Genomic DNA, 19,835 nt, shown 5'->3' with positions numbered 1-19,835 from the left:
ATGCCACCCCCAAACAGCAGGGAACCTCCACCTTGCTGCACTCGCTGGACAGTGTGTCTAAGGCGTTTAGCCTGGTCGGCTTGCCTCCAAACACGTCTCCGACGATTGTCTGGTTGAAGTCATATGCGACATTCATCGGTGAAGAGAACGTGATTCCAATCCTGAGCGGTCCATTCGGCATGTTGTTATGTCCATCAGAACCGCACTGCATGGTGTCGTGGTTGCAAAGATGGACCTCGCCATGGACGTCGGGGGTGAAGTTGCGCATCATGCAGCCTAGTTCACACAGTTTGAGTCGTAACACGAAAAGCATTATTCAACATGGTGGTGTTGCTGTCAGAGTTCCTCCGAGCCATAATCCGTAGTTAGCGGTCTTCCACTGCAGTAGTAGGGGGGAGGGGGGGGGGAGGCAGCGGCCTGAGCGAGGCATGTCATCGACAGTTCTTGTCTCTCTGTATCTCCTCCATGTCCGAACAACATCGCTTTATGTCAGACCAGGAGTTGAACCCAAGTGTCCTGCTTACTAGGCAGTTCCCTGACCACTGTGCCATCCAGACACAGTGTTTATCCCAACTGCACGGACTAGGCAAGCACCGCTCTCGTCAGACCCCAATTTTCAATTCACCCACACACTACTTACGTAGTGCCCCTTGCCCATTATCCTCATTATTTGTGAGATTATGCCGATTCCCGTAAGAGTTCGAGTGTGGTTACATCTGCACTGACGTACCAGAAGGTACACAAATTTTCAACTTACCTCATCGATTTAAATCAATGCCGACTAGCAGCTAACGTCATTTATTCCTTTGTGTCTTACCTCGATTACATGGCTGTCGCCTATCTGGATACCGTTCGTGACACAGAAGTAGCATGGGTTGCACAAAACGACGATTTATGCCCCATCTCAATCACCCTGTACGTCGTACAATGACTTATAATTTTGCAAGTCCATTCATTGGAGCTGGCCGCCGTGGCAGAGCGGTTCAAGGCACTTCAGTCTGGAACCGCGCGGCCGCTACGGTCGCAGGTTCGAATCCTGCCTCGGGCATGGATGTGTGTGATGTCCTTAGGTTAGTTAGGTTAAAGTAGTTCTAAGTTCTAGGGGACTGATGACCTCAGATGTTAAGACCCATAGTGCTCAGAGCCATTTGAACCATTCATTGGAAAATGTGAATGCTCTCTGGAAATCGTAAATTTGTGGTAAGGACTATGGGACCAAACTGCTGAGGTCATCAGGCCCTAGGCTTACGCACTAATTAAACTATCTTACGCTAAGGACAACACACACACTCATGCCCGAGGGAGGACTCGAACCTCCGACGGGGGGAGCCGCACGAACCGTGACAAGACGCCCTAGACCGCACGGCTACCCCGAGCGGCCGAATACTGTTGCAAAATATGTTGCAAATAGAGTTGGTACTCTAACAGTAATAAATTAAAACGTAACGCCTGATGCTGAAGTTTTACTGCATGAAAAGCGAAAATGTAGTAAGCGGTATACTCTTTTCCTCTCATTATTTTGTGCGGGCAATAGTTTCGAAATTGTTTGAAGTTCAGCGCAAAGTATTTTCGAAGTAGGTAAGTGCTCTCATTCTCAGATACTGGATGAATATAGTGTAGGTATTTTGCACGCCGTGAGTTATACTGCCTCATGACTTATACACAGTTTCTAACCATAATACTTGTCTTACCTGTTGAACTTTTACCGTGAGTTTATAGTTCTTAAACAGTAGATCATGACAACAGTTGAGATACTTAAATTCAGCCAATACTTACATGAATAACTGAAAAACAAATGCCGGCCGCCGTGGCCGAGTAGTTCTAGGCGCTTCAGTCCGGAATCACGCTGCTGCTACGGTCGTAGGTTCGCATCCTGCTTCGGGCATGGATGTGTGTGATGTCTTTAGGTTAGTTAGGTTTAAGTAGTTCTAAGTCTAGGGGACTGATAACCTCAGATATTAACTCCCAAAGTGTTTAGAGCCATTTGAACCATTTTTGAAAAATAAATTTTTGTTGTCCGTGGGAGCCATTAACTAGATAACGTGCAACTGCGACCGGGTGACCTTTTTAACCGTTTGATAACGTAGATTACAAAATTTTCGTATTAATAATCAAGTGATTAAGTTTTATTAAAACTAAAGAAGTTTTTTTGTTCTACTTCTTAAGTGTGGCATCCTGTCACAGAGTGACGAATTGGTAGAAAAATGTGTTCATTAGTATGTTCAGGTTTTTACATCAATTTTATTACAAAATCTGAAAGGGACTGCACAGCACATAAACAAAACTTCGAGGTGAGAACCGGAGCGCCGCAGTGCGGCTCCTCCTAAGACCTCCAGCGACGTGAGTGGCCAGCTCTGCAGCCCGGGCGGAATCCCGGGAAACTCGGCCACTGGTTGTAAAGTTTCGACGCCTTCGTTTTAGGAACTGCGTCGTCCTCCCCGCTCCAAAACCAGGGACGAAGTTCTGAGTCCGCTGCACAAACTGTGGCGCCTGGCGCCGGCTGAAGCTGGGTGCATTTCGCCGTCGTCTTCGCGTCCTGACTCAAATGGAACCGAAGGACAGCTCCGCTTATCTGAGACACACATGACAACTAGTCGAATATACCGTTCTTTTTTCGTACACGAAGAGACAGCAAACCAACTACTCAGCATTATAATGGATAGCTCGTTTCTACTTTCATTCATTCATTCACACTTCATGTTACGTCAATCCCATCATGAATGTGAGCGTTCAGAAATGTGGAAGTAGTAGTTGTACATAGACAAGCAGCAATAACCATTGCTGGCTACTTCTGAAAACTACTACAACAAATTATTACTAGCGGTAATCCATTCAAACTAATAATTATGCTATTACTTCATGTTCGATTAAATGGGAATGATTGTGATGTAATTCAGGACAGAAAGGAAGTCAGTATCGGTCGTAATAACAGGTTTTTTTGTTGCCGATCTATATTTCAGTTGCACCGGGATTCAAACCACCACCTACAGCAGAAGCTGGGTGTTATCAAGACGTTAGCGGACAGAGCTAGAAATATTTGTGAACCTGAGTTGCTCGACGCTGAGATGGAACATCACCACAATGCACTAATGAAGAACGGATATTCGTCAGCCGAAATAAAACGTGCGTTGAGGCAGCCACGCAGAAATCATACTGACGTACAGGCTACTGTAAAATCTAAAGTTTTCCTGCCGTTTGTTAAAAATGTAACGGAAAGAATAGGGAGGATCTTGACGAAGCGGAATATTACCGTAATTTACAAGCTCACCAGGAAAATGCAGGAATACCTTAAGCCTGCCAAGGACGCTCGCAAACCATTGGAAAAATCTGGAGTGTATAGGAACCCATACAGCTGTGGTGATGTTTATGTGGGTACCACTAAAAGAACTGTTTCTAAACGTTTGGAAGAGCACAAGGGAAATTGTAGAAGAGGAGAAACGGAACGATCAGCTGTTGCGGAGCACGCTTTCCGGCCAGGGAACCACAATATTCGTTTCGAGGAGACGCAAGTACTAGCGGCCAAAAGCGGATACTACGAAAGGCTCTACAGGGAGGCCATCGAAATCGCTAAACACTCAAATAATTTCAACCGAATGGAGGAGGGCGTGAAAATAAACGGTATATGGATGCCGGTGTTAAAGAATATGTGTACCACCCGTCCACTACTGGGTGATGGCAACGGCGATCGACCCCGGCGACGGACAGCGGCCAATTGCACTGACGTTTTCAAAACACGTGACGTCACGCCGTGGCGCGGGAGCGCGCGGACACGGAATTTAGCGGCAGTCAGCAGCGAGCCAGTGGGTGTGTTGGACCTTCCATCGAGCTACAGATCCCCTTGAAGATGTCTCCCGCAGTCGGAGACGAAACGTTGGGAATCGACACAGAATTCATCAAGCGACCACGGCATAACAGCCCGGATAATTATAATGGACATTCCAGTTTAAATCACTCCTAATGCCTACTCCCAGAGAATTTATGGAATTAACTGCTTCCAGTTGCTAATCTGCTATTGTTGTTGTTGTTGTTGTTGTGGTCTTCAGTCCTGAGACTGGTTTGATGCAGCTCTCCATGCTACTCTACCCTGTGCAAGCTTCTTCATCTCCCAGTACCTACTACAACCTACATCCTTCTGAATCTGCTTAGTGTATTCATCTCTTGGTCTCCCCCTACGACTTTACCCTCCACGCTGCCCTCCAATACTAAATTGGTGATCCCTTGATGCCTCAGAACATGTCCTACCAACCGATCCCTTCTTCTGGTCAAGTTGTGCCACAAACTTCTCTTCTCCCCAATCCTATTCAATACTTCCTCATTAGTTATGTGATCTACCCATCTAATCTTCAGCATTCTTCTGTAGCACCACATTTCAAAAGCTTCTATTCTCTTCTTGTCCAAACTACTTACCGTCCATGTTTCACTTCCATACATGGCTACACTCCATACAAATACTTTCAGAAATGACTTCCTGACACTTAAATCTATACTCGATGTTAACAAATTTCTCTTCTTCAAAAACGCTTTCCTTGCCATTGCCAGTCTCCATTTTATATCCTCTCTACTTCGATCATCATCAGTTATTTTGCTTCCCAAATAGCAAAACTCCTTTACAACTTTAAGTGTCTCATTTCCTAATCTAATACCCTCAGCATCACCCGACTTAATTCGACTACATTCCATTATCCTCGTTTTGCTTTTGTTGATGTTCATCTTATATCCTCCCTTCAAGACACCATCCATTCCGTTCAACTGCTCTTCCAAGTCCTTTGCTGTCTCTGACAGAATTACAATGTCATCGGCGAACCTCAAAGTTTTTATTTCTTCTCCATGGATTTTAATACCTACTCCAAATTTTTCTTTTGTTTCCTTTACTGCTTGCTCAATATAGAGATTGAATAACATCGGGGAGAGGCTACAACCCTGTCTTACTCCCTTCCCAACCACTGCTTCCCTTTCATGTCCCTCGACTCTTATAACTGCCATCTGGTTTCTGTACAAATTGTAAATAGCCTTTCGCTCCCTGTATTTTACCCCTGCCACCTTTAGAATTTGAAAGAGAGTATTCCAGTGAACATTATCAAAAGCTTTCTCTAAGTCTACAAATGCTAGAAACGTAGGTTTGCCTTTCCTTAATCTTTCTTCTAAGATAAGTCGTAAGGTCAGTATTGCCTCACGTGTTCCAGTATTTCTACGGAATCCAAACTGATCTTCCCCGAGGTCGGCTTCTACTAGTTTTTCCATTCGTCTGTAAAGAATTCGTGTTAGTACTTTGCAGCTGTGGCTTATTAAACTGATTGTTCGGTAATTTTCACATCTGTCAACACCTGCTTTCTTTGGGATTGGAATTATTATATTCTTCTTGAAGTCTGAGGGTATTTCGCCTGTTTCATACATCTTGCTCACCAGGAGGTAGTGTTTGTCAGGACTGGCTCTCCCAAGGCCCTCAGTAGTTCCAATGGAATGTTGTCTACTCCGGGGGCCTTGTTTAGACTCAGGTCTTTCAGTGCTCTGTCAAACTCTTCACGCAGTATCGTATCTCCCATTTCATCTTCATCTACATCCTCTTCCATTTCCATAATATTGTCCTCAAGTGCATCGCTCTTGTATAGACCCTCTATATACTCCATCCACCTTTCTGCTTTCCATTCTTTGCTTAGAATTGGGTTTCCATCTGAGCTCTTGATGTTCATACATGTGATTCTCTTATCTCCAAAGGTCTCTTTAATTTTCCTGTAGGCAGTATCTATCTTACCCCTAGTGAGATAAGCCTCTACATCCTTACATTTGTCCTCTAGCCATCCCTGCTTAGCCATTTTGCACTTCCTGTCGATCTCATTTTTGAGACGTTTGTATTCCTTTTTGCCTGCTTCATTTACTGTATTTTTATATTTTCTCCTTTCATCAATTAAATTCAATATTTCTTCTGTTACCCAAGGATTTCTACTAACCCTCTTCTTTTTACCTACTTGATCCTCTGCTGCCTTCACTACTTCATCCCTCAGAGCTACCCATTCTTCTTCTACTGTATTTCTTTCCCCCATTCCTTTCAATTGTTCCCTTATGCTCTCCCTGAAACTCTGTACAACCTCTGGTTCTTTCAGTTTATCCAGGTCCCATCTCCTTAAATTCCCACCTTTTTGCAGTTTCTTCAGTTTTAATCTACAGGTCATAACCAATAGATTGTGGTCAGAGTCCACATCTGCCCCTGGAAATGTCTTACAATTTAAAACCTGGTTCCTAAATCTCTGTCTTACCAGTATATAATCTATCTGATACCTTTTAGTATCTCCAGGGTTCTTCCACGTATACAACCTTCTATCATGATTCTTAAACCAAGTTTTAGCTATGATTAAGTTGTGCTCTGTGCAAAATTCTATCAGGCGGCTTCCTCTTTCATTTCTTAGCCCCAATCCATATTCACCTACTACGTTTCCTTCTCTCCCTTTTCCTACACTCGAATTCCAGTCACCCATGACTATTAAATTTTCGTCTCCCTTCACTATCTGAATAATTTCTTTTATTTCATCATACATTTCTTCAATTTCTTCGTCGTCTGCAGAGCTAGTTGGCATATAAACTTGTACTACTGTAGTAGGTGTGGGCTTCGTATCTATCTTGGCCACAATAATGCGTTTACTATGCTGTTTGTAGTAGCTTACCAGCATTCCTATTTTCCTATTCATTATTAAACCTACTCCTGCATTCCCCCTATTTGACTTTGTGTTTATAACCCTGTAGTCACCTGACCAGAAGTCTTGTCCCTCCTGCCACCGAACTTCACTAATTCCCACTATATCTAACTTTAACCTATCCATTTCCCTTTTTAAATTTTCTAACCTACCTGCCCGATTAAGGGATCTGACATTCCACGCTCCGATCCGTAGAACGCCAGTTTGCTTTCTCCTGATAACGACATCCTCTTGAGTAGTCCCCGCCCGGAAATCCGAATGGGGGACTATTTTACCTCCGGAATATTTTACCCAAGAGGACGCCATCATCATTTAATCATACAGTAAAGCTGCATGCCCTCGGGAAAAATTACGGCCGTAGTTTCCCCTTGCTTTCAGCCGTTCGCAGTACCAGCACAGCAATGCCGTTTTGGTTATTGTTACAAGGCCAGATCAGTCAATCATCCAGACTGTTGCCCTTGCAACTACTGAAAAGGCTGCTGCCCCTCTTCAGGAACCACACGTTTGTCTGGCCTCTCAACAGATACCCCTCCGTTGTGGTTGTACCTACGGTACGGCTATCTGTATCGCTGAGGCACGCAGGCCTCCCCACCAACGGCAAGGTCCATAGTTCATGGAGGGGGAACCTGCTATACTGTAGCTAAATGATAAAAGATCTTCCTTTCTATGTATTCGCAGCATGCTACACTTGTCTACATTGAGATTCAGTAGCCATTCCCTGCACCATGCGTCAATTCGTTTCAGATGCTCTTGCATTTCAATACAATTTTCCATTGTTAAAACCTCTCGATATACCACACCATCATCCGCAAAAAGCCTTAGTGTACTTCCGATTTTATCCACAAGGTCACTTATGTATATTGTGAATAGCAACGGTCCTACGACACTCTCCTGCGGCACACCTGAAATCACTCTTACTTCGGAAGACTTCTCTCTATTGAGAATGACATGCTGCGTTTTGTTATCTAGGGACTCTTCAATCGAATCACACAATTGCTCTGATAGTCCATACGCTCTTACTTTGTTCATTAAACGACTGTGGGGAACTCCGATGTTAAATCCCATAGTGCTTAGAGCCATTTTCACCATTTTTTTTACCTTTACTTATTGAGCACCGTGTCCTTGGAAATACTCTCCTCCACATTTGATACAGCGTTCCCAACGCCGTTTCCACTGCCGGAAGCAGTCTTGGTACGCCTCTTGCTGGTTCGCACGGAGCGCCGTCTGCGAATTTTCTTTTATGTGGTCTATCGTTACAAATCTTTGTCCTTTCAACGGAGTTTTCAACTTTGTAAATGAAAAATGATGTCCGTAGGGGCCAGGTCTGTAGAGTACGGAGCTTCAGGCAGCACAGTGCTTTCGTTTCTTGTGCAAAAGTCACGCACCTACAGAAATTAATGTGCGGGTGCGTTATCGCGATGCAAGAGCCATGAATTGTCTCGCCGCATTTCAGACCGTTTCCTTCAGACATCTTCTCCCATGCGTGGCAACATGTCCCAATAGTACCATCGATTAACTAATTCCTCAAAGTCAAAGAAAACTATCACCATCCCTTTGACATTTGACCTGATCTGACGAGATTTTTTTGGTATTGGAGAAGCTTTCCCGACCTATTGTGAAGACTGAACCTTGTCTCAACATCACCCACGTCTAATCGCCAGTTATGATTCTCTTAAGAAACATCTCGTTCTCATTTGCGCGATCCAAAAGCTCTTCACAGATTACGAGGCGAAGGTCTTTTTGGTCTTGACTCATGAGCCGTGGAACGAACTTGGCGCAACACGATGCATTTCGAGATGCTGCGTCAGGATTTTATGATATTATCCAGCTGAAATGTTGTTTTCTTCTGAAATCTCTAGGACAGTCAGTCTTAGATTGGCACGCACAATTTCGTTGACGTTCCTGACACGAGCGTCGTCGGTAGACGTCGAAGGGCGTCCTGAACGAGGGCCGTCTTTAACTTCCATCCAGCCACTTCTAAACCGTGTGAACCATTCGTAACACCGAGTACGGCTTAAGCACTCATCACCGTACCGGCCGTTGTAGCCGAGCGGTTCTAGGCGCTTCAGTCTGGAACCGCGCGACCGCTACGGTCGCAGGTTCGAATCCTGCCTCGGGCATGAATGTGTGTGCTGTCCTTAGGTTAGTTAGGTTTAAGTAGTTCTAAGTTCTAGGGGACTGATGACCTCAGATGTTAAGTCCCATAGTGCTCAGAGCCATTTGAACCATTTTTTGAGCCATCGCCGTAGGCTTCCTGCATCATTTGGTGTGTCTCTGTAAGGGTTTTCAGTTTCACGGAAAATTTTATGCAGATGCGTTGCTCCTCTAACTTTGCCGTCTCGAAATACGCAAACTGTGCGACACAACGTTGTACTTACCACAGTACTGAATAGTAACTAACATACAGACAACAATGAAACTTCAGGAAGGCGCACATATTAAATAGAGGCGTGTTCAGGGATGTCAACCGCGTTTCACTCCAAACAACCATTGGCGCGAAATTACGAATGTTGCGGTATTTTTTGAACGGACCTCGGATGCGTTGTTGTTGTTGTTGTTGTTCTGGTCTTCGGTCCTGAGACTGGTTTGATGCAACTCTCCATGCGTACAGTAAAGCTGCATGCCCTCGGGAAAAATTACAGCTGTAGTTTCCCCTTGCTTTCAGTCGTTCGCAGTACCAGCACAGCAAGGCCGTTTTGGTTAGTGTTACAAGGCCAGATCAGTCAATCATCCAGACTGTTGCCCCTGCAACTACTGAAAAGGCTGCTGCCCCTCTTCAGGAACCACGCGTTTGTCTGGCCTCGCAACAGATACCCCTCCGTTGTGATTGCACCTACGGTACGGCTATCTGTATCGCTGAGGCACGCAAGCCTCCCCACCAACGGCAAGGTCCATGCTTCATGGGGGAGGACCTCGGATGCACTAGTCTACATCTACATGATTATTCTGCAATTCACATTTAAGTGCTTGGCAGAGGGTTCATCGAACCACAATCATACTATCTCTCTACCATTCCACTCCCGAACAGTGCGCGGGAAAACGAACACCTAAACCTTTCTGTTCGAGCTCTGATTTCTCTTATTTTATTTTGATGATCATTCCTACCTATGTAGGTTGGGCTCAACAAAATATTTTCGCATTCGGAACAGAAAGTTGGTGACTGAAATTTCGTAAATAGATCACGCCGCGACTAAAAGTGTCTTTGCTTTAATGCCTTCCACCCCAACTCGCGTATCATATCTGCCACACTCTCTCCCCTATTACTTGATAATACATAACGAGCTGCCCTTTTCTGCACCCTTTCGATGTCCTCCGTCAACGCCACCTGGTAAGGATCCCACACCGCGCAGCAATATTGTAACAGAGGACGAACGAGTGTAGTGTAAGCTGTCTCTTTAGTGGACTTGTTGCATCTTCTAAGTGTCCTGCCAATGAAACGCAACCTTTGGCTCACCTTCCCCACAATATTATCTATGTGGTCTTTCCAACTGAAGTTGTTCGTAATTTTAACACCCAGGTACTTAGTTGAATTGACAGCCTTGAGAATTGTGCTATTTATCGAGTAATCGAATTCCAGCGGATTTCTTTTGAAACTCATGTGGATCACCTCACACTTTTCGTTATTTAGCGTCAACTGCCACCTGCCACACCATACAGCAATCTTTTCTAAATCGCTTTGCGCCGGCTGGTGTGGCCGAGCGGTTCTAGGCGCTACAGTCTGGAACCGCGCGACCGCTACGGTCGCAGGTTCGAATCCTGCCTTGGGCATGGATGTGTGTGATGTCCTTAGGTTAGTTAGGTTTAAGTAGTTCTAAGTTCTAGAGGACTGATGACCTCAGAAGTTAAGTCCCATAGTGCTCAGAGCCATTTACGAACCATTTTTTAAATCGGTTTGCAACTGATACTGGTCTTCGGATGACCTTACTAGACGGTAAATTACAGCATCATCTGCAAACAACCTAAGAGAACTGCTCAGATTGTCAGCCAGGTCATTTATATAGATCAGGAACAGCAGAGGTCCCAGCACGCTTCCCTGGGGAACACCTGATATCACTTCAGTTTTACTCGATGATTTGCCGTCTATTACTACGAACTGCGACCTTCCTGGCAGGAAATCACGAATCCAGTCGCACAACTGAGACGATACCCCATAGGTCCGCAGCTTGATTAGAAGTCGCTTGTGAGGAACGGTGTCAAAAGCTTTCCGGAAATCTAGAAATACGGAATCAACTTGAGATCCCCTGTCGATAGCGGCCATTGCTTCGTGCGAATAAAGTGTAGAAAAGTGCATCGAACCAGTCTTTAGACTGAAGACCACAACAAAATATTGTTTTAAATTTTTGAGTTGTAACTACGACGACGCTTCCATCACGATGTTGATCAAGTTAAAGAACGCTTCTGTGTTGTTTCAGATGGGTCTTCGGAAGCGAAGGCGTCCGATCTCGACGATGACGGCGTGTACGAGGACGTGGGCCTGCCTGTAGAGGGAGCAGAGGACGCCGCCGCCGCCGCCACCGTCACCGCCTGCGTCACAGTCGTCTGCGTCAGCGCTGACAGCGAGCAGCGCACGCCGCTGCACGTGAGTCTCCACTCGCGTGTCGCACCTCCTAAAGTCGCGTATAAAGTAGTTGCTCTGTCACGTTCAAGGTCCAAAAGTGCCACCATGTCGCTACAAGTGCTGTCTGCAGGCAGCTGCCGCAGCGATCCGCCCTACGCGACGACAGAAAATACAGGGTTATTACAAATGATTGAAGCGATTTCACAGCTCTACAATAACTTTATTATTTGAGATATTTTCACAATGCTTTGCACACACATACAAAAACTCAAAAAGTTTTTTTAGGCATTCGCAAATGTTCGATATGTGCCCCTTTAGTGATTCGGCAGACATCAAGCCGATAATCAAGTTCCTCCCACATTCGGCGCAGCATGTCCCCATCAATGAGTTCGAAAGCATCGTTGATGCGAGCTCGCAGTTCTGGCACGTTTCTCGGTAGAGGAGGTTTAAACACTGAATCTTTCACATAACCCCACAGAAAGAAATCGCATGGGGTTAAGTCGGGAGAGCGTGGAGGCCATGACATGAATTGCCGATCATGATCTCCACCACGACCGATCCATCGGTTTTCCAGTCTCCTGTTTAAGAAATGCCGAACATCATGATGGAAGTGCGGCGGAGCACCATCCTGTTGAAAGATGAAGTCGGCGCTGTCGGTCTCCAGTTGTGGCATGAGCCAATTTATTCGTCAACTTCCGCGGGCTACGAGTGAAACTTGCCCGCACGCGTTCAACCGTTTCTTCGCTCAGTGCAGGCCGACCCGTTGATTTCCCCTTAAAGAGGCATCCAGAAGCTTTAAACTGCGCATACCATCGCCGAATAGAGTTAGCAGTTGGTGGATCTTTGTTGAACTTCGTCCTGAAGTGTCGTTGCACAGTTATGACTGACTGATGTGAGTGCATTTCAAGCACGACATACGCTTTCTCGGCTCCTGTCGCCATTTTGTCTCACTGCGCTCTCGAACGCTCTGACAGCAGAAACCTGAAGTGCGGCTTCAGCCGAACACAACTTTATGAGTTTTTCTACGTATCTGTAGTGTGTCGTGACCATATGTCAATGAATGGAGCTACAGTGAATTTATGAAATCGCTTCAATCATTTGTAATAGCCCTGTAGTTTTAAAGTCGCTATCTCCTAAACAAGGCATGGGCCTTGCCGGAGTGGATACATCGGTTCCCGTAAGATCATCGAAGTTAAGCGCTGTTGGGCATGGCAGGCGACCATCTAGCCACCGTGCCCTATTGCCATTTTTCGGGGTGCACTCAGCCTCCTAATGCCAATTGAGGAGCTACTCGACCGAATAGTAGCGGCTTCGGTCAAGAATACCATCATAACGACCGAGAGAGGGGTGTGCTGGGCCACGCTCGTTCTATCCGCATCCTCCTCGGAGGATGACACGGCGGTCGGATGGTCCCGGTAGGCCACTTGTGGCCTGAAGATGGAGTGCTTTTTTATATCTCCTCAATAAAAATCTCGTTCAAAAATCTAAATCTCGTGTATTGAATAGATCTCTACAGCGTATCTAAGCATATAAAAATCTGCTCTTAATTTTAATTAGCTTAACAGTTACGAAACATTTTTTCGAGCGGCAAATCCTACGTAATTTTTTCAGACTTGCGTATCTTATTGCACTTGTTATGTATAAGCTTCTAAACATAGCGCTTCATTTTTGTTTCAATATTTAGCTCTTAACAAGTATAAAATTTAATTTCTCTCTTTCCAACGGTCGGCCGGAGTGGCCGAGCGGTTCTAGGCGCTACAGTTTGGCACCGCGCGACCGCTACGGTCGCAGGTTCGAACCCTGCCTCGGGCATGGATGTGTGTGATGTCCTTAGATTAGTCAGGTTGAAGTAGTTCTAATTTCTAGGGGACTGATGACCTCAGATGTTAAGTCCCATAGTGCTCAGAGCCATTTGAACCAATCTCTTCCAAAACAATTCAAGTAGAAATTTTGAAATTCTTGAAAAGTGTCACTATTACTAAATAGCTGCGGTCACCTAGTTGCAGATTAACTATCTTACGACTTCCAAGAGCAAAAGAATTTGGATTTTTTTTAGCATTTCATATAACTGTATAATTGTATAATTTGTACTATCCCGAAACAGGGGTGATAGTATCACAGACATGATACGTGAATTGGAGTGGCTATCATTAAAACAAAGGCGTTTTTCGTTGCGACGCGATCTTCTCATGAAATTTGAATCACCAGTTTTTCCTCCTATTGCGTGAATATTCTGTTGGCACCCACTTACATAGGGAGAAATGATCATCACGTTTAAATAAGAGAAATCAGGGCTCGCACGGAAAAATTTAAGTGCTCGTTTTTCTCGCGTGCCGTTCGTGAGTGAGTGGAACAGTAGAGAGACAGCATGAAGGTGGTTCATTAAACCCTCTGCCAGGCACTTTATTGTGAATAGCGTAGTAATCATGTAGATGTAGACGTAGATGTAGATATAATTATTGACCGAATCTAAAAATTTTAAATGTTGTCAGGATGATCTCATTATGACTACAATGTTCAGGATGATCTCATAATGATTACAATGTTACATTAAGCGTTTAATAGAATAATTTAAGTTTTGAAATTAGAAATTGTAAATATGACCTGAGGGAGCCTAACTCACGGCGCCCATATTACCCAGACTATATTCATCCCATCACCCGAAAGTAACAAAATCAACATATTAGGGTTTTGTGTCTTCAGTCATAATGGTGTTACATGTGTAACGTCAAATATTTAACACATTAACTCCTTCGTGAAGTAATCAGATGTTGTTGATGATGATGTTGATAATGATGTTGATGATGATTGGTTTTTAGGGCGCTCAACGACACGGTTATTACTGTTATACCGAAAGAACTGGATATTTTATGTTGTTGGGTAAATATGCAATCGATAGACACCTTCCAAGATGAGACATTCACCCTTTCATGAAAACCATAGAGTTGCATAGTACAGGGCTATTACAAATGATTGAAGCGGTTTCATAAATTCACTGTAGCTCCATTCATTGACATATGGTCACGACACACTACAGATATGTAGAAAAACTCATAATGTTGTGTTCGGCTGAAGCCGCACTTCAGATTTCTGCCGCCAGAGCGCTCGAGAGCGCAGTGAGACAAAATGGCGACAGGAGCCGAGAAAGCGTATGTCGTGCTTGAAATGCACTCACAGCAGTTAGTCATAACAGTGCAACGACACTTCAGGACGAAGTTCAACAAAGATCCACCAACTGCTAACTCCATTCGGCGATGGTATGCGCAGTTTAAAGCTTCTGGATGCCTCTGTAAGGGGAAATCAACGGGGCGGCTTGCAGTGAGCGAAGAAACGGTTGAACACGTGCCGGCAAGTTTCATGCGTAGCCCGCGGAAGTCGACGAATAAAGCAAGCAGGGAGCTAAACGTACCACAGCCGACGGTTTGGAAAATCTTACGCAAAAGGCTAAAGCAGAAGCCTTACCGTTTACAATTGCTACAAGCCCTGGCACCCGATGACAAAGTCAAACTCCTTGAATTTTCGGCGCGGTTGCAACAGCTCATGGAAGAGGATGCGTTCAGTGCGAAACTTGTTTTCAGTGATGAAGCAACATTTTTTCTTAATGGTGAAGTGAACAGACACAGTGTGCGAATCTGGGCGGTAGAGAATCCTCACGCATTCGTGCAGCAAATTCGCAATTCACCAAAAGTTAACGTGTTTTGTGCAATCTCACGGTTTAAAGTTTACGGCCCCTTTTTCTTCTGCGAAAAAACGTTACAGGACACGTGTATCTGGACATGCTGGAAAATTGGCTCATGCCACAACTGGAGACCGACAGCGCCGACTTCATCTTTCAACAGGATGGTGCTCCACTGCACTTCCATCATGATGTTCGGCATTTCTTAAACAGGAGATTGGAAAACCGATGGATCGGTCGTGGTGGAGATCATGATCAGCAATTCATGTCATGGCCTCCACGCTCTCCCGACTTAACCCCATGCGATTTCTTTCTGTGGGGTTATGTGAAAGATTCAGTGTTTAAACCTCCTCATCCAAGAAACGTGCCAGAACTGCGAGCTCGCATCAACGATGCTTTCAAACTCATTGATGGGGACATGCTGCGCCGAGTGTGGGAGGAACTTGATTATCGGCTTGATGTCTGCCGAATCACTAAAGGGGCACATATCGAACATTTGTGAATGCCTAAAAAAACTTTTTGAGTTTTTGTCTGTGTGTGCAAAGCATTGTGAAAATATCTCAAATAATAAAGTTATTGTAGAGCTGTGAAATCGCTTCAATCATTTGTAATAACCCTGTACATGTGCGTCAGGGACAGGGCACACCTATCTCGACATGTTGACGAATTATGATGTGCCACAGATGCCTCCCTCAGGATGTGCAAACGGTGCAAATTTCAGTAATTTGTTTTTGTATGATACGAGCGTACTTAAAAAGTTAAGGTACACATCATTTCGGCATAACATGTAACTTTTATTGATCGTCACGATACACATCGAAGTGACACAGATACCTGACACTATTTTTCAACGCGCTCACCAAGTCTTCGTAAAGAACAGTCGGAAGGTCCTACCACTCGTTCGATTCTTCGACTACAGAAATCCACTCCTATGTCACGAAGCATTTTCAGAACCGCTGTGTGAATGTCCTCAACGTCGGAAAATCTGCGATTGCTGCGAATCAGTTCCTCAGTTTCCTGGACATTGTCGTCTGTGGCTGATGGTCTTCCTTCCCGATCAGCACAACCCATGTCTGGCCGGCCGTGGTCAAATTGTTAGCACCATTTCTTTAATGGTGGACGCGACTTTGCATTTGATCCATATGCCTTCAGAATACCACGGTGAATTTGTGTGTAATCTAAATGTTTCACCCACAAGAATCGTACTCCGCCGCATACTTCAACTTTGGACTACATTTCCAGTTGCTGCGACACTTTACTCTGACCTTGTGAGGCACCTGTTGTACATACCGCATCAGAAATGTGTCTGCAAGGAAACCAGAACACGTTCTCTCCTCTGACAATGCGCCACTCTTGTTGGGCAATGTTCTTAGCGTGACATGACATGTGTAACTTTCTTTTTGAAGCCCCTTCGTATAAACTGAAACTAGGATAAAATCAGGCAGTCCAAGGGCATACTGCTTGCAACATTAAAACGTTTCCTTTTTCATTGTTTCATTGCCGATTCGTGCATTGCCGGAATAAACAAAACAAAAAACGTAAGAGGTACGCTCCACACTGTTGTATTGGCTCACTTGGCATAACGAAAATGGCTGCATCTAGTAGTAAAAAAGAATGGAGAAATGCCTCCGTAGCAGTGAGAAGTAGGTCTTACGGAGCCGTTGCGCAACGCAGCTCAGTCCGAGTCTGTAAAAGATTTCCTTTCATACGTTCTTTCTGTTTTCCTCCCAACTAATCCTCCTCCTCCACCTGCTCCTCCTCCTCCTCCTTCATCTTCTTTTTCTGCTTCCCCCTCTTCCTGTCCTCATTTCTTTCGCCCATCACAGTTGCCATACACCAGTTACGTCACTGCTAAGAGGTAGTAATGAAGAAATATGTGGGTGGGACGCTATCAAATCTAGAATTTACCTATCAAACACGATGTTTTGTTTCCACGTGTTGGTCAAACAGACAAGCAACGTACAAACGATGTTTGTCAAACTTAACCTCATTTTTAAAGCAGCTTCCATGCTGAATGTATTTTGACACTAGGGGAATTACCAATGCAGACAAAGCTTTTCTGACACTGGCTTTAGTAGTGTGTATAAAGAAGAGAAAAACAATAGGCTAGTTGGAAGTGGGAGAGAAATATATGCATGAAAATCTGCTAAAGAAAAAATTACACTCGAAACCTGATGATTTCATTAACTATCTCAGAATGGACAGTCAAGTTTGTTGGAACTACTTCAGAAAATAAAAAGACATAATTATGCGAAAATGTATTCCATTTTCCTGACGATTATCTGTATCTTCGAGATACCTGTCTACTGGAGCATTTCTCTAAGATTCAAAATTTGTAGCCTGCGTTTCATTTCCTACAGCGTGTGAAAATGCTCTGGAAACATGTTAAGCATAAATGAAGTATTAGACTACAGCATGTTAGTTGCACACCCTTTCTTACATCGTACATAGAATATTGATTTTTTTGATCAGTACGCGTTTCTGTGTAATATTTGAACGGAAAAGGCGCAACATCTCTCCAATTTGGCAATAACCGGAAACCATTTATTTTGTCAATATAATTCTTCGGTAACGTTTTCAAAAGCTGTGGAAACTCGCGATATAAAGATAGAAACAGCAACAACAATTATTTTTTCGCTCTAAATACGCGGCAAAACCTCAACAGTCGGACGATCATCATTTTTTAAGTCTGGCAAGCAACCGACTTTTGTTTGACAGCATTAGGCATAAACGGTCAAGCTAGTCTGTCAAATCGGACGTCAGTGAATATTTTTAACAAACACGTCTAACACTGTCATTGTTCGAGAAACAGATCAAACGCCGTCCCCACTCGCCAAACAAGTCAGACACACTATTCGTGTAACAAGCAAGTCTGTCACAGACTCAGTTTGATAAACAAGTCCAGCACGGACTCCGTATGACGAGCGCGTCAAACAAGGACTCCGATTGACAGATACGTCCTACACGGATTCAGTTTGACAAACAAGTCAAACCCAAACTTTGTTTGACAAACTCGTGAATCAGAGCAGCATTATTTGATCGTCTACATGAGCCCGTCGTACACGGTTTCGTTTGACACACAAGTCACACCCAAACTTTGTTTGACAAACACGTCGATCGTAGCAGCATTATTAGATCGTCTACACGAGCTTTTGCATGCTGCAACTTGTTGTGTGCGCTTGCAGGGTGCTCTCGACGAGAGCGGGGAGTGGTACGAAGAGGCAGAGCTGGTGCCGCAGCAGACGCAGCTGCAGCCGCCGCAGCCTGCCGCGGGGGCCGAGCGCCGCAACAGATCGCCCTACTACTACGCCGACCTCTTCCGGGAGCGCGACGAACCAGAGCCGCCGCCCCCGCCGCTGCCAGCGCCCTCTCTGCGCCGCCAGCAACAGGTAGACACACACGTGGCCCCGCTCCCTCTAGCTTTCCTATACCTTAACCGGAATAACAAAGCGATGGACAGCTACGGGGCAGCTGTCATAGCAACAATCACTGGTAGAATAAGTTTGACCGCTCCCTCTGTCCCACCCACAGTTACCATCTCGTACTGTTGTAGTCTACCTGTAAACTGATGAGCGAGTAGGTGTTTTTGGTAGGGAAGTAACCTCTCCAGGAAAAAAGCCGTAATTTCCGTAATAAATGATTAAGAATGAATTTCCCGCGTAACAGTGCAGTGCAGCTAACGGTGACTTACGTAGTTTCTCTCTGTGTGCGGCTCTCGCGCTGTATACAGGGCTATTACAAATGATTGAAGCGATTTCATAAATTCATTGTAGCTCCATTCATTGACATATGGTCACGACACACTACAGATACGTAGAAAAACTCATAAAGTTTTGTTCGGCTGAAGCCACACTTCAGGTTTGTGCCGCCATAGCGCTCGAGAGCGCAGTGAGACAAAATGACGACAGGAGCCGAGAAAGCGTATGTCGTGCTTGAAATGCACTCACATCAGTCAGTCATCACAGTGCAACGACACTTCAGGACGAAGTTCAACAAAGATCCACCAACTGCTAACTCTATTCGGCGATGGTATGCGCAGTTTAAAGCTTCTGGATGCCTCTGTAAGGGGAAATCAACGGGTCGGCCTGCAGTGAGCGAAGAAATGGTTGAACGCGTGCGGGCAATTTTCACGCGTAGCCCGCGGAAGTCGACGAACAAAGCAAGCAGGGAGCTAAACGTACCACAGCCGACGGTTTGGAAAATCTTACGGAAAAGGCTAAAGCAGAATCCTTACCGTTTACAATTGCTACAAGCCCTGACACCCGATGACAAAGTCAAACGCTTTGAAGTTTCGGCGCGGTTGCAACAGCTCATGGAAGAGGATGCGTTCAGTGCGAAACTTGTTTTCAGTGATGAAGCAACATTTTTTCTTAATGGTTAAGTGAACAGACACAATGTGCGAATCTGGGCGGTAGAGAATCCTCACGCATTCGTGCAGCAAATTCGCAATTCACCAAAAGTTAACGTGTTTTGTGCAATCTCACGGTTTAAAGTTTACGGCCCCTTTTTCTTCTGCGAAAAAAACGTTACAGGACACGTGTATCTGGACATGCTGGAAAATTGGCTCATGCCACAACTGGAGACCGACAGCGCCGACTTCATCTTTCAACAGGATGGTGCTCCACCGCACTTCCATCATGATGTTCGGCAGTTCTTAAACAGGAGATTGGAAAACCGATGGATCGGTCGTGGTGGAGATCATGATCAGCAATTCATGTCATGGCCTCCACGCTCTCCCGACTTAACCCCATGCGATTTCTTTCTGCGGGGCTATGTGAAAGATTCAGTGTTTAAACCTCCTCTACCAAGAAACGTGCCAGAACTGCGAGCTCGCATCAACGATGCTTTCGAACTCATTGATGGGGACATGCTGCGCCGAATGTGGGAGGAACTTGATTATCGAATTGATGTC

The 19,835-nt window shown here is 45.0% G+C and overlaps 1 protein-coding gene across 1 annotated transcript in view; it reads left to right on the top strand.

Moving 5' to 3' along the window:
* LOC126095649 (uncharacterized) overlaps window positions 1-19,835 on the top strand; it is a 394,024-nt gene that overhangs the window by 228,609 nt on the left and 145,580 nt on the right. The window contains exons 4-5 of the mRNA XM_049910410.1: window positions 11,102-11,268; window positions 18,187-18,312. Of these exons, the coding sequence (XP_049766367.1) occupies window positions 11,102-11,268; window positions 18,187-18,312 (293 nt within the window). The remainder of the gene's footprint in view (window positions 1-11,101; window positions 11,269-18,186; window positions 18,313-19,835) is intronic.

Source organism: Schistocerca cancellata, chromosome 8 (assembly GCF_023864275.1).
Source record: "Schistocerca cancellata isolate TAMUIC-IGC-003103 chromosome 8, iqSchCanc2.1, whole genome shotgun sequence".
In the NCBI taxonomy this organism is placed as follows: Eukaryota; Metazoa; Arthropoda; class Insecta; order Orthoptera; family Acrididae; genus Schistocerca; species Schistocerca cancellata.
This window is presented reverse-complemented; position numbering and strand designations above follow the sequence as displayed.